The sequence below is a fragment of the Candoia aspera genome, chromosome 1 (assembly GCF_035149785.1).
Source record: "Candoia aspera isolate rCanAsp1 chromosome 1, rCanAsp1.hap2, whole genome shotgun sequence".
NCBI classification, from domain to species: domain Eukaryota; kingdom Metazoa; phylum Chordata; class Lepidosauria; order Squamata; family Boidae; genus Candoia; species Candoia aspera.
In genome coordinates, this window is record NC_086153.1 from 47,209,784 (window position 1) to 47,223,328 (window position 13,545).

At 38.5% G+C, this 13,545-nt stretch overlaps 1 protein-coding gene across 1 annotated transcript in view; it reads left to right on the forward strand.

Annotated features, from left to right (window-relative positions):
- The first annotated feature begins 358 nt into the window (after nt 1-358).
- FLVCR1 (FLVCR choline and heme transporter 1) overlaps nt 359-13,545 on the forward strand; it is a 45,762-nt gene continuing 32,575 nt past the window's right edge. The window contains exons 1-8 of the mRNA XM_063303334.1: nt 359-1,100; nt 3,061-3,205; nt 5,720-5,860; nt 7,656-7,723; nt 8,387-8,490; nt 10,054-10,164; nt 10,431-10,536; nt 11,190-11,301. Of these exons, the coding sequence (XP_063159404.1) occupies nt 399-1,100; nt 3,061-3,205; nt 5,720-5,860; nt 7,656-7,723; nt 8,387-8,490; nt 10,054-10,164; nt 10,431-10,536; nt 11,190-11,301 (1,489 nt within the window). The 5' untranslated portion in view covers nt 359-398. The remainder of the gene's footprint in view (nt 1,101-3,060; nt 3,206-5,719; nt 5,861-7,655; nt 7,724-8,386; nt 8,491-10,053; nt 10,165-10,430; nt 10,537-11,189; nt 11,302-13,545) is intronic.

A 13,545-nucleotide genomic window follows, 5' to 3' on the forward strand; every position in this document is an offset into this window, starting at 1 on the left:
GCCCTTCCGCTTTTTTCTTTTTTAATTTGGACTCTGGAGCGGCCGTTGGCGGGTGGGGTGAGGTCGGGGCTGCGTCGGAGGGAAACGAGGCCGGAGCTCAGCCGCACATGGGGCGGAAGCAGAGATGAGAAGGGAGAGCTAAATGCAGAGCGCGCGGAGGAGCAGCAGGCGAAGCATCCCCAAAGCGGATGCCGGGCGGGGAGCGCTTGGCTAGCACGTGGGGAAGCAGGCTGGGGGTGGTCGGGTGCGCACCTGCGTGGGGAGTCGTGCAGAAAGGGGGAGGCGGGTGTTGGACCTCCTGGTAGCCGTTCTGCTCGGGGTGCACAGGGAGGTTCCTGCAGGGGTCCGCCGGCAGGTGGGCTTGGGCGGGGCGAAGGCCTCAGTTCGGGGGAGCGAGAATGGGTGGGGAAGGAACGGAGATGGCCGAGCCCGGGGAAGACAGCAAGGCCAGCGACGAGGTTGGGGAGGAAGCCTCGGTGCCTGCCCACCAGCCCAATGGATACCTGGCCGGCAAAGAGCCGGGTGAGAGCAGCAGTTGTATACCTCTGGTAACCGAGAATGATGTGGAGGTTGGAAGAAGCGCCGCTTCTTTTGCTGATCTCGAGAGGTATCCTGAAGCAGAGGTTATGCTCTCTGATTGCACCTCGGTGGTGAAGATGACCCCTCGGCTGTCCAAACGCAGGCTGGTGGTGCTGGCCGTCTTCAGCTGCTATTCTCTAGTAAATGCCTTCCAGTGGATCCAGTACAGCATATTGACCAGTGTCTTCACTCGCTATTATAATGTTTCCTCTTCTGAAATTGACTGGCTCTCCATGTCATATATGGTGGCATATGTTCCCCTCATATTTCCTGCTACATGGTTGCTGGACACGCGTGGCCTCCGCCTCACTGCCTTGCTGGGATCAGGACTAAACAGCCTGGGGGCCTGGATTAAGTGTGCCAGTGTTCAACAAAACCTCTATCTGGTCACTCTGCTGGCACAGATTGTGTGTTCCATAGCCCAGGTCTTCATTTTGGGGTTGCCCTCCTGCATTGCTTCTGTTTGGTTCGGGCCCAAGGAAGTGTCCACTGCTTGTGCTGTAGCTGTTTTGGGCAATCAGGTGAGTGGATAACGAGAAATGTTTGGGAGGTGAATCATGTAAGGATGCTGATGGATAATTTTGGTGAAAAAATTTAACAAATTTTGCATTTAAGAAAAGTCTAGCTTTCATTCTTAATAGATGAGTGCTGATCACACAAACTCTTGTTGGCATTGGAGATTGAAGCAGGAATAGGAAAGGATATTTACGACTGAATAATTAAGACTTCAGAAACCAGGAGTCTGGGAGTTCTAGTCCCGCCTTAGGCATGAAAGCCAGCTGGGTGACCCTGGGCCAGTCGCTCTCTCTCAGCCCAACTCACCTCACAGGGTTGTCGTTGTGGGAAAAATAGGAGGAAGGAGTATTAGGTATGTTCACCGCCTTGAGTTATTTGTAAAAATAATAAAGGCGGGATAGAAAATAAATATATTTAATTCGTCAATTAGGCTTGTATTATAGATTGCAAGAATTATCTTCTGTCTGGTGCTGTGATGTCAGCAGGGACATCATAATAATCTGCCATTTAGTATTGGCTTGAAAAATTATTCTAAGTTATAAAATATTAGAAATATGTAACAGTAAGATCTGACATATGCAAAAATCATTATCTTGAAGGCTTCCATATGTGCTATGTGTTTTTTTAGCTAAAGGCAGAAAATATATGATATTTGTGTACTGTATTTAAATCATGTGTTTCCATTAATTGCTTTGAGAAAGAAGATTGAAATGTAAAGTTTTCATTCTTCAATTATAGCCTTCTAATAAACTAGAAAGATGAGTATATTTCAAAGAAAATATTTTCTGCCAAAGCTTTGATGTTTTCAGCATTCAGAGAATCAGGAATTAGGAAAACAAATGCTTATAAAAAGTATTGTAACACTCTTGCATTCTAAATATAGCTCTGTATTTTAATCCAGGAAAACGAAGTCATTTAAATACAATAGAACTGTTACTAGCTGTTGACATCCTGATGAATAAAGCAATACTTTTTCAGTTTTCTTCTTTGCTTGTGTTATGAACTTTCAGGGTGTGTTAACACTGTTTTTGAGGGTATCACCAAGTTTGTTGATAGAAATGACCCAACAGAATATTGGGTATGTTTGGATTTACAAAAACCTTTCATGGAATCCTTTACCAAAGGCTCCTGAGCAACTATAATAGCTATGAGAGTATTAAGAGTATTTAACCTTGCAAGAATTGGTTATTGGATAAAAGATGAGGAAGCAAAGAGTAGAATAGACAATTTTCATGTTGAAACGTGCATACCTGTCTCTCAGGGATAGCTCAGTGGGGTGGCTGCTGTAATATTCTGTCCTAGAAATCAATAGGAAGGAAACTGAAAATAAAATTGCCAGTATAATAATGCCTTTATAGTGTGACTGTGCTGTGCTTCAAAAAAGTCTCATACAGCTGGAAAAGGAGCAACTAAAATGATTAAGGGGCTATATCAATTTTTATGTTAGACAATACTATAGAATTTAAAGCTTTTTTTCTTAAAGGCAGAGAGAAAAAGTTATGACAGATTTATAAAAAGTATGTATGATGGAAAATGTGGGCAGTGAAGTTTTCTCCCTCTGTGTTAGAATTTAGAGTTATTTGTTGAAAAACAAAGATGATAAAATATGTCGTCATATAATGCACAGTTAGGCTATGGAACATGCTGCCATTAGATATGGTGAACAGCACAAATTTAGGTTGTTTTAAAAGGAAACTAGACAGATGGGGGTTGGTGTTGGTCTGTTCATATCTATAACTCTTAATGGTTGCATGCTACCCCAGAGGCCTAGGTGGCAGAGCTTAAATAGAAGCTCTTGGAGGGAAAGAGTGAACCAGGGCTATTGCCCTACTGTCCATGGTTATGCATTTGAATGCATTTCTGGCTGTTGTGTGACACAGAGTGTTGGCTAGATGGGCCCTGCCCTGGTCTAATAGGTTTTTTATGTTTTTATGTTTGTTCTTACATCATTTTTTGTTTTAACAGCTAGGCACAGCAATTGGCTTTTTACTGCCTCCAGTTTTAGTTCCGAATACATATAATGACTTGGATCTCATGGGACATAATATCCTCATAATGTTCTCTGGCACAGCAGCAGTATCCACACTCCTCTTTTTATTAACAGGATTTGGTACGTAAAACATTGTTTCAGCCTTACTTAAATTTAAAAAATTAAAATAATACAAGAATTATGTCAATGTACTATGGAAAATGCCTTAAAATGTCTGCTCAAAAATACTTTTTGGTTTGTTTTCCATCTTAAAACTAGCTGTAGCTACAAAATGTAGCAAAATGCTAGAAGATGGTAAGGAAGAATATAATGGGATGTCTAAGTTTTAGGTTAAGAGGACTAAGAAGCAAACTGAAGGGTAAGTAAAAAAAGTATCAGAATTGTGCTAAAAAGATAATGACTAGCAGAATTATGGAGTTAAGATAAAAAATGGAAAATATTTCAGTAACCAAGGAGGGATTGCAAAATCTGAGATACAATGAATACAAGAAATTGCAACACTTGATAAGGAAGGAGGAAATCCAAAGCAAAAAAGATTGTACCTGATAGAAATTAAGAAAAAAAACTACTAGCTGGGGAAACAAAATGAAACAATGCTGCTGCTGGTTGCAGTAGTTCTGTCAATAAATGGTATGGAATACATGTAACAACTATGGTGCAGGTCCTTCCTTTTCTGAGTTCTGGTAAGCTCGGGACAGTGATGTGACATGTTACAATCTCAGGCTTGAAATGGTAATTAGAAAGTATAGAGTGTGAGTTCTTGGGCAACTGACAATCAGAATTGGAAAAATAAATGGCTTTTAAATTCTGGTAAGTACAATTCTTCAGAAAAGGTTGCATGCTGCAGCTTCTGACTCTACTATAAAACCTTATTTGGTTGTTTTAAAAGGGCAAGTTTTACTTCCAAGGAGGGGGAGTAGATTAGCACTCCTTGTTGCCATTCTTGTCATTCCGAGGATGAAGAGCATGACTGTGTGCAGCAGAGAGGTTTGGGAACCTCTCAGCTGGGAAGGGAATCTTTGTGGATAAAGAGCCTCTGCCCATTACAAGTGAAAAGGTGGAATTAGTTCAGTGATACCTACTTCTCCTGACATACTGACTTTCAGGTTTCATAGTGACTGAAGTTCCTAGTTATCCCAGTCTCTGTGCCTTTATAGAAACATATGAACATGCTTCCTTTATTATATTTATATATGGGGGCCTGGATGGGGAACAACAAGCTTCAACTGAACCCTGGTAAGATGGAGTGGCTGTGGATTAATGGCCCCTCGGCTTCTGGGAATTTGTCATCTTTAGATCTGGATGGGGTTGCACTGCCCCAGACAGATCCGGTGCGTAACTTGGGGGTCCTCCTGGAGTTACGACTCCTGCTTGAAGAGCAGGTGCAGTCGTGGCCAGGAGGGCCTTTGCGCAGCTTCGTGTTGTGCACCAGTTATGCCTCTTCCTGGAATAAGAGGCCCTTCAAACAGTCATTCGTGCCCTGGTTATCTCCCATATAGACTATTGTAATGCGCTCTACGTGGGGCTACCCTTGAAAAGTATCCGGAAGCTACAGCTGGTCCAGAATGCAGCCGCGTGGGTAATTTTTGGTGCCCCTAGGGCAGCACGTGTAACACCTTTACTGCATGAGATGCACTGGGTGCCAGTTTGCTTCCGGGTCCAATTCAAGGTGTTGGTTATCACCTTTAAAACCATACATGGCATGGGGCCAAGCTGTTGGCATTTCTTTGTTTTTGCTTGTACCAAGCCACTAGGTTACCATGGTAATTGAGCACTTTCTTAAGTATTGGCAGGGTGAAGAGGTCGAACTTAATTGTCCTCAGTTTGGGTGTTAATAGCTGCATTGCCTGGGGAAGGGCAGCTTGCCTGGACTTGTTTTAGTTTCTGTTTCCTTTCTACACACAGCCTCCTCCCAGTCCTCTCTGAGCGTGCGTGAATGCACAGCTTGTAAAATATGTTTTTGTGTTTTCTATAAATACATTTATTTTTATAGAAATGCCTGGTGTGTGTGATTTTTCTGATCTCTCGGGCCAAATGCTTTCCAGCACACTCTGACATAGGCTACCTGGGGGACTGTCTCGTTCCCATTACATCGACCTGTCCCACCCGGGCATGCAGAGAGGGCATGCTATGGATCCCATCTGTTAGAGTTTCATCTGGCTGGATCGTGGAAGCGTGCCTTCTCTGCAAAAGCACCTGCCCTTTGGAACGTTCTCCCCCCGGAGCTGAGGCAGGTCTCCTCGCTCCTGGACTTCTGAAAAAAATTAAAAACCTGGCTTTGTCAACATGCCTGGGGTGGGAAAGAGAATAGTTTCTCTTGGGGATGGTTAGCTCCGTAGAATTGCCCCGTTTTGCTTGCAGACAGACTATCTTAGCCATCTGGATTTTACTATATTTTAACATATTTATATTTTTATGCTATTGATATTATTGTATATTTATATTATATTGTTTTTATTGTGAACCGCCCAGAGGAGTCCCTCCTTATGGGGGAGATGGGCGGTGATAAATTTGATTGATAAATAAATAAATAAATAAATGTTGATGAAGATATATTATGTACGAAGGTGCAAGTAAAACCATCCCATCATGAGAAAATGTTACATATTTACTATGTTTTTGTTTTCTCCCTAGTGTTTCAGGAAAAACCTAAATATCCTCCAAGTCAGTCTCAGGCTGTTCTCCTGAATCCATCTCCAAAAGATCACTCCTATAAACAATCAATACTCAATTTGTTTAGAAACGTTCCTTTTATTCTTTTGCTGATAAGCTATGGTGAGTATTTTAACAACTTATTTAATGATGTATGTACTAAATATTGTATTGTTTTTATAACCTGACTCCCTTTGTGCATTTTAATATATATTCATATATATATGTAATGATTACTATTATAAATTCCCATATAAAATTTTAAAATTTTAAATTATCAATATTCATGATAGAAACATGAAATTAAACATACACACGTAGTTGTTTTTCAGTTGTTATTCATTTTAAGCATGTACACTACTGTACCCTCCATTCTGAACCTGTATTAATATTGTTGCTGTATTGATTTCTGTGGTATCTAATGTTTTCCTTAACTGTTCCAAAACAAGCTAATGGATTTTTAAATATGTCTATATTCCTAGTTACTGAAATGTTTGTGGTAGTAAAAGACACATGTAGCAAAATTACTTCATCTATGAGCAGGATTTATAGCATGTTTGAAAAAACTTCCAACAGGCTGTTGTGATGCTGCCATTCATACTAAGACAGCAGCATTGTTTGCAATTTAGAATATAACGTAAAGTATGAGGTTTGCCCACATACCTTTGGCCTTGTGCAGGTGAAGGAGCAGATGATCCATAAGAATGATCCATAAATGTGCAGTGATGGAGCTATGTGCTTATACAGTCCTCTCACATGAGACTGTGGTGCTGTCACTATTCCACAGAATTTGGAACACTGCTGTAGGCTTTCTAACAAGATCAACAGAGTCATTCCATGCCTTATCTCGCTTTGCCCTGTGATTCATAGAACCCTAACCAATGATTTACTGAGGAGCTGGTGGGTAACGAGAAACTAGAGATGGCAAAAGTGTTGGGGCATTAGACTCTTGAATCTAATGTCACATAGCCCTAAGGCCACTTGAAGCCTATTTTTTTTTCAGTGATAGAATTTCAGCCTGTGGCAAAAATGATGAATAGAATGTAGATACTAAAGTAGTGTCTTTGCCCAACAATATTAATTGTAGTAAGTGGATATGGGTGTAAGACAAGTAGGGTGCTAACAATGTGTTCCAGAAAGTAAGACAATACAGGCCACAACATTATAAATTACAGTTTGCATGAGCTTACGGCGTAGCATAGAATCTGGATCCAAATGAGTACATAGTCAGTGTTTGTCCTAACTACTTAATCTTTCCCAGCTAAGTGGCTGAAAAACAGCAAAGTTGGCAGTGTATTTAGGTAGCAATATTGAGCTGATCATAGGCTTCCATGCCATTAGTGGATGGGGAGGAAAGAACAGAACTTTAGCCCTGAGGCCTCCCAGCCTTGGCCTCTTTTGGAGCCCTGTTTCCATATTCACAGGTCATGACCTCCCTCTTGTCCACAATCATAGAAATGGTGTAACGCCCAAATGCTGCCCCCGCAACAAATCGTGATAGAAAGTGGATTTTACGCAAGGTGCATGCTTTAACAGAAGTTCTGTAAGGTTTGAATGGATAGGAAAGCCCACCACCAGAGTGAATTTTAGGAGAATGCCCCTCTTTCAGTATACTTTGTAAATCCTTTGTATTTCACTTCCACTAGTTCACAACCCTGCCCAGAGGTTATTGTCTCTTCCAGTGTCTCCCTTTCAATGTGCTGGGCAGTGCTTCTGTTTATGCCTGTGTGTTGGCAAGCAGGAGATGAGCCCATGGCAGGCAAAAAGATATTACTGGCCAGAGTCAGACTGGGGTCCCAGTTTTCATTTCTTTTTCAGGTCACTCAATCTTCTGAAGGGTAACTTGTTCTTTGTTTTATGAGTTTGGCTTCATTTAATGTCTGTAACCATGATGATACTTTTGATAATTTCATTGTAGGAATTATGACTGGAGCCTTTTATTCAGTGTCAACTCTACTCAACCAAATGATTCTAACTCATTATGAGGTAAGTTTCTGTAGAATTTGTGGTTGAACCGAAACCAGGGCCCTACTTGTTTTGTTTGTCATTGCTGAGTAAGGCTTGCTAATTCTGATTTGTAGAGGACTGAAGCATACGTGTAGGATGTGGGAGATCTGTCATTAGGTATAAGAATAGCTTGATACAATGTCTGATGCTGGATTGTTATTCCATATTGCTTCAGATAAAAAGGATGAAATTTGTAGATGGGATTATGGCACTGAGAATCATGAAAAAAATTGGGCACTTCTATTGCAAACCTCTGAGAATACGGTCTAAAACTGCTGTAGTTTTGTAGACTTAGGTTGCATCTGTTTCTTTATTTCTTTACAGATTTTTGTCTTAATAAAAACTTGATAATAGAATAATCTTTATTTAATGTTACTTGGATTTCTTTTATAACTGGAAGACATATCCATTTACGCTACATGAAAATGGGCTATAAAATAAAATTATGGCTATACATATATAGTGTCTCCGACTGCAGTTTTTTTTTACTGTTTCTGTACTTCGAATTTACTTTTGCTTGATACTCAGTTACAAAAATGATTGATACATTTTACTAATATTTCATAGATTGACTTTTTGAGAAAGTGAGTTAGTGTGAGCTGGCATATTCACTGCATAATTTCTTAATTATATTACCTAAAGGGAGAAGAAATAAATGCAGGTAGGATTGGCCTCATACTTGTGGTAGCTGGAATGGTGGGGTCTATTATTTGTGGCTTGTGGCTGGATCATACCAAGACATACAAGTAAGTATATGAATGGGAATAGCAAAGTATTTAATTCATCTGTTATACTGTAGTTATAATATGAAGGATGAATAGCTTAATAGTGGTCAAAAGACTGCCTACAGAAGATATTATACAGAGCATTATTCTATCTTTTGTTCATTAGCTGAAAGTGTTTGCATGTGTGTTGGAGAGAGAGAATTATGATTAACATTAATTAATTAATTATTCCCAAATCATTTCTTGGGAAGCTGCTGGCTAGAACTTATAGCTCATTTTTTTAGTTTTAGGCAAAGGACTAGAATTTATTGGTTTAGTTGTAAGTGGATTCTCTGGCTTTATCAATGCCAGGATCTTTGTGCCAAAGAGCATACCACAGGAGAAATGGAAAGGATAAGAAAAGATTGCTTGACACCGGCTTTGATAATGTCAGAATTATAGAGGTTTTGCTAAATATACCATTTTAACTAGACCTCTAAAGCATTTTGTTTTTCTTTAAAAACAGGACATGTGTACAGAAACAAAGGAAGCTGCCTTGTCCAATTTGCACTACTAATTCATGTAGCTCAGGACTGTCTAATTAGCAGCAGGTTTTCCAAGTAATAACCTGGCATCCCCTTTTTTATTTGGGGATGCCATGTTGCCATGGAAAGCTGATTTACTACTATTAAAATGTATTATTTAACTTGTGAAAAGCTCTTATTTTGAGAAGTGAGTATTAGGAAGAGATGACAATAACCCAATTCCCAGACTGGAATCTGAGAAAGGGAATGTGATTTAATTACTTCAGAATTGGTTGCATTTTAGAGTTTGGATAGATGATTTAAGTTTGGTGTTATATCTGGTAGCAGTTGTATTTTATATTGTCCCAGTATATTTGAAATATCAAAAATCTCTAGTGTAGTCAGGGCCAGTGGGCATAGTAGTTAAGGAACTGGACCATGACTGGGAAATCCAGATTCAGGTTCAGTCTCAGACACAGAATCTCCCTACCTCTGGGACAGTAGCTTTCTCTCAACTCAGACTGTTAAAGGGAGGTAGGTTTGGAGATAAAATGAAGGGAGATCCCCATATAAGCTGCCTTGAGCCGTTGGGGGAAAGGAAGGATATGCATCTAATTAATAAGTAAGTTCTACGAAAACTATCCTGAATTTCTTGCCACAAGGGCAGTAGAAATAGGTTATCTACTTAATGTCTCTGATTGGATTGGAGTGGAGGCAGTATTAGGTAGCCTTTCAGCCTGATCCTAAAGCTTTGCCAAGATTTCAGTCTGCTAGATTAAGACTGTTTTAGGTGGCCATATTCTCTGTGTTGTGTCTAGCCATATTACATGTCTGTACTGCCAATGTTGCTATACCTGTAGTACACCCAGCTGTTGTGCTTTTATATAAGCACCTCTTGAATCTTGAAATCTGAAAGCTCTACCAAAGTCATCTTGTCACAAATATTTTAAACAGATGATAGTCTGGTGGCAAAAGAAGGCAATGACAGATTGTCATTGAAAATGTGTTGTACATTTTTGTTTGGGCTCTGAGTTATGAAATGATAGCAAAAACAAATTGTGATATATTTTTTTCTCAATAGACAGACTACATTAATTGTGTACATCCTCTCTTTTGTTGGGATGGTCATATTTACATTCACCTTGGACTATGGACACCTTATAGTTGTATTTGTGACTGGTGGAGTACTTGGGTAAGAATTTTTGCAATAAAATATATTGCTATGCTAATTCAAGAAGGTTAAATTGAGTTTTTTGTTACCTAACTTTGTTTAAACAGGCCACAAATTTTCTATTGGAATATATGTTTCCTTTAAAGGTAGATTTTTGTAATTGGATATTCAAATTATTGGAGCTACCTAGAAAGTCCATTGTAGGTTGCCTTAATGGTAATAAATACTGAAGAACAGTTGCTTTTGATGCAAATAGTAGGAATTTGAATTTTGGCTTTTTATGTCAGTTTCTTTATGACAGGTTATCTGCCCCTTGGTTTTGAATTTGCTGCGGAAATTACATACCCAGAGTCAGAAGGCACCTCATCAGGGCTCCTAAATGCTTCAGCACAGGTAATGGGGAATGTTTTATTAAACTAATCTCTTGGAGTTCTGAGCTCAGGTAACTAACTCTTCAGTATTGCTGTTTTGTAAAAATATAATTGATAACTCATATAAGTAGCAAAAATTAAGGAAACAACTTTCAGAAAACTCAGCATAGAAAAGTACTACAGTGATTACACAGAGCTATCTTAAAGCTTGCAGCATCTCTGTTGAGAACATTTGGAAAACAGCATATATGTTGTAAAAATTGTATCAATATAATCTAAAAAAATACTTGTCCCTTGCTGAATCTACACTGAAACTGTGGAACAAATACTGTGTCGAGACTCTGGAATCATGGCTACTCTAGTCTATTCTAACTAGATTTTTCTTACATCTCTGTCCATGCTTGGAATCCAGAACAATGCTTTTCTTGAGTAAGCTATAGCTATTTTCCATTGGAATTGTGGGGTGGTTTTTTTTTTATCATAATTGCACAAATTTGCAGGCTGTGAGCAGTACTCTTTCAGTATGATGAGAACATGCTGTTCTTTTCTGAAAGTGGTGGGTAAACAAAACCCCACCTATGAGGCATGGTAGAAAATAAAACTGGCAGAGTTCAGGGAACTTGGGCAAAACTGGCAGAGTTAAATTCTGAAATTCCTTCTTATAAACGCTTGCAGATATTTGGGATTATATTTACGTTGATCCAAGGGAAGCTTACAACAGATTACAGTCCTCGTGCTGGAAATATTTTCCTCTTTGTATGGATGTTTATAGGTATCATTTTAACAGGTAACCACTTACCTTTATCTCACATTAATATCCATGTTTTTGTCCCTAATGGAAAAATAGTGAATAATCTGAAATCTGTTCCAAAGGCTTGCGTCATTTATGTTTATTTGAAACTATAAAACTCCTTTTATTGAAAACATACACATTTTACAAGAATAAAAGCACAATGTATCATAACAGTAAAGTAAATAAAATCTATATAAACATTTAAATATGTTAACAGCAAAGGAAGAGCAGTAAGAACCAAGACTGGCAAAACAGGTTCTGGGCTTTTGCCTACTTTTTTGCTTGTGTCTATATCTCTGATGAGCCTTTTTCATTACTATGCGTGACCATTTTAATCTGGATTAAAGCCTAAACTAAAAAGTTGATTAGCATGAAATCTAACGCCCAATTCTACTTACATATCCAAGTCATAGAAGATGGTAAGATATATGTCTGAGTATTAAGGCAAATTGTGGAAGCCACTTTATTTTTATTTAACATAAATTAGTTTATTATTTGAAGTTAATCATACAGCCAGTTTGGTGTAGTGGTTAAGGTACCAGGCTAGAAAACCGGGAGACTGTGAGTTCTAGTCCCGCATTAGGCACTAACCTTGGGCCAGTCATAAGATTTTCCTCAATAACATATCTATGCATAATATCTAACAGAAATCAACATTAGGATCTCTCTTAAGAAATACATTAATCTTAATGTAATATTCATTTTGAGAGAGTCAGTTTGGTGTAGTGGTTAAGGCATCAAGCTAGAAACCAGGCGTTCTAGTCCCGCCTTAGGCACAAAGCCAGCTGGGTGACCTTGGGCCAGTTGCTTGCTCTCAGCCCTAGGAAGGAGGCAGTGGCAAACTACTTCTGAAAAACCTTGCCAAGAAAACTGCAGGGACTTGTCCAGGCAGTTGCCAGGAGTCAACACTGATTTGAAGGCAATAATAATAATAATAATAATAATAATAATAATAATAATAATAATAATAATAAATTTTTTTTATCAATATTAATCTTACCCCAAAGACTTAGTGGCCCTTTTAATCATCACCTTGTATCAATTGGTATTGTATCTATATATTTTGATATATTTAATTCAAGATATTGTGATACATTTTGAGAAACATCTTAACCCAGATATTTATAGAATCCATAGAAATTGTAAATCCTAATCTCCTACAATAATCTACAGATTTAGTAGATTCCAAAGACAACAAATTAAGCTTATTCCAATTAATAGTATAACGGGAATATAAAAACCATATTGTTTATTTATTTGTTTTCTTATTTACTATTCACATTTCTATTACTGCCCATCTCCACCCGAAAGGGGGACTCTGGGCGGTTTACAATTAAATTCTCCTTAAAACCTCAACATCATAAGATCACCGAATCAACACCTACAATACTAAAAGAATAAATATAAATATGGAATCCAAGTGGGAAATTTCCATTCGGTAGGGAGAACTCACCAGCCACCCCCAGGATATTATTGGATACCTTCAACAAGCTTTGGTCATGATATTATGTAATTAGTCACCAGGAGTCAACACTGGCTTGAAGGAATCCAAAAGTAAGTAAATAAATAAATAATTTGATTGAGCTTTCATGGAAAGAATAAATTAAAATTATGTTGAACAACAAAGCAAGTTACTTTAGTGTTTGCCTTTAAATTACCTTCTTCCTTGAAGTTAGCAATAATTGAGCTAGCAATAAGTTAGCAATAATTCAGCCCAGACTCCAGGAGGATAAAACAGTTGAGGTATCTGGAGATGGGGGTAGTATTCGACTTATAGGTCAGAGCTTCCCTATGTCTGTAGTAGGAGTTATTACTTCAATAAATGGAAAGTTGTGAAGATATTTGGAGCATAAAATATATGCTCAGCATAATATATATGCCATAGAACGCTTTCAATTAGTTGTTCAATTAGTTTGAATATTTCTTTTCTGCATCAGTTCTACTTTCATTGCAACAGAAAGGCTGCTGTTCAGTCCCCATGTTATCTTGAGAGTTTTCATCACTCTACTCATCATCAAAATATCCTCTTCCATTAATGTGTTTCAGTATTTTGTCCACATAACTATTCTTCCATTCAGGAATATCTGAAAACATTGCAATAAAGCAAGTATCAGATATCCTGGAGAGGACAGTTCATATTAATCGGTTGGTCTTTGTAGCACAATTAACAAAGCCAACCTTAAAAGTCTTCACTACAGTGAGTGTGTTCAAATTTATATTTAATGCTGTCTTTTCTTT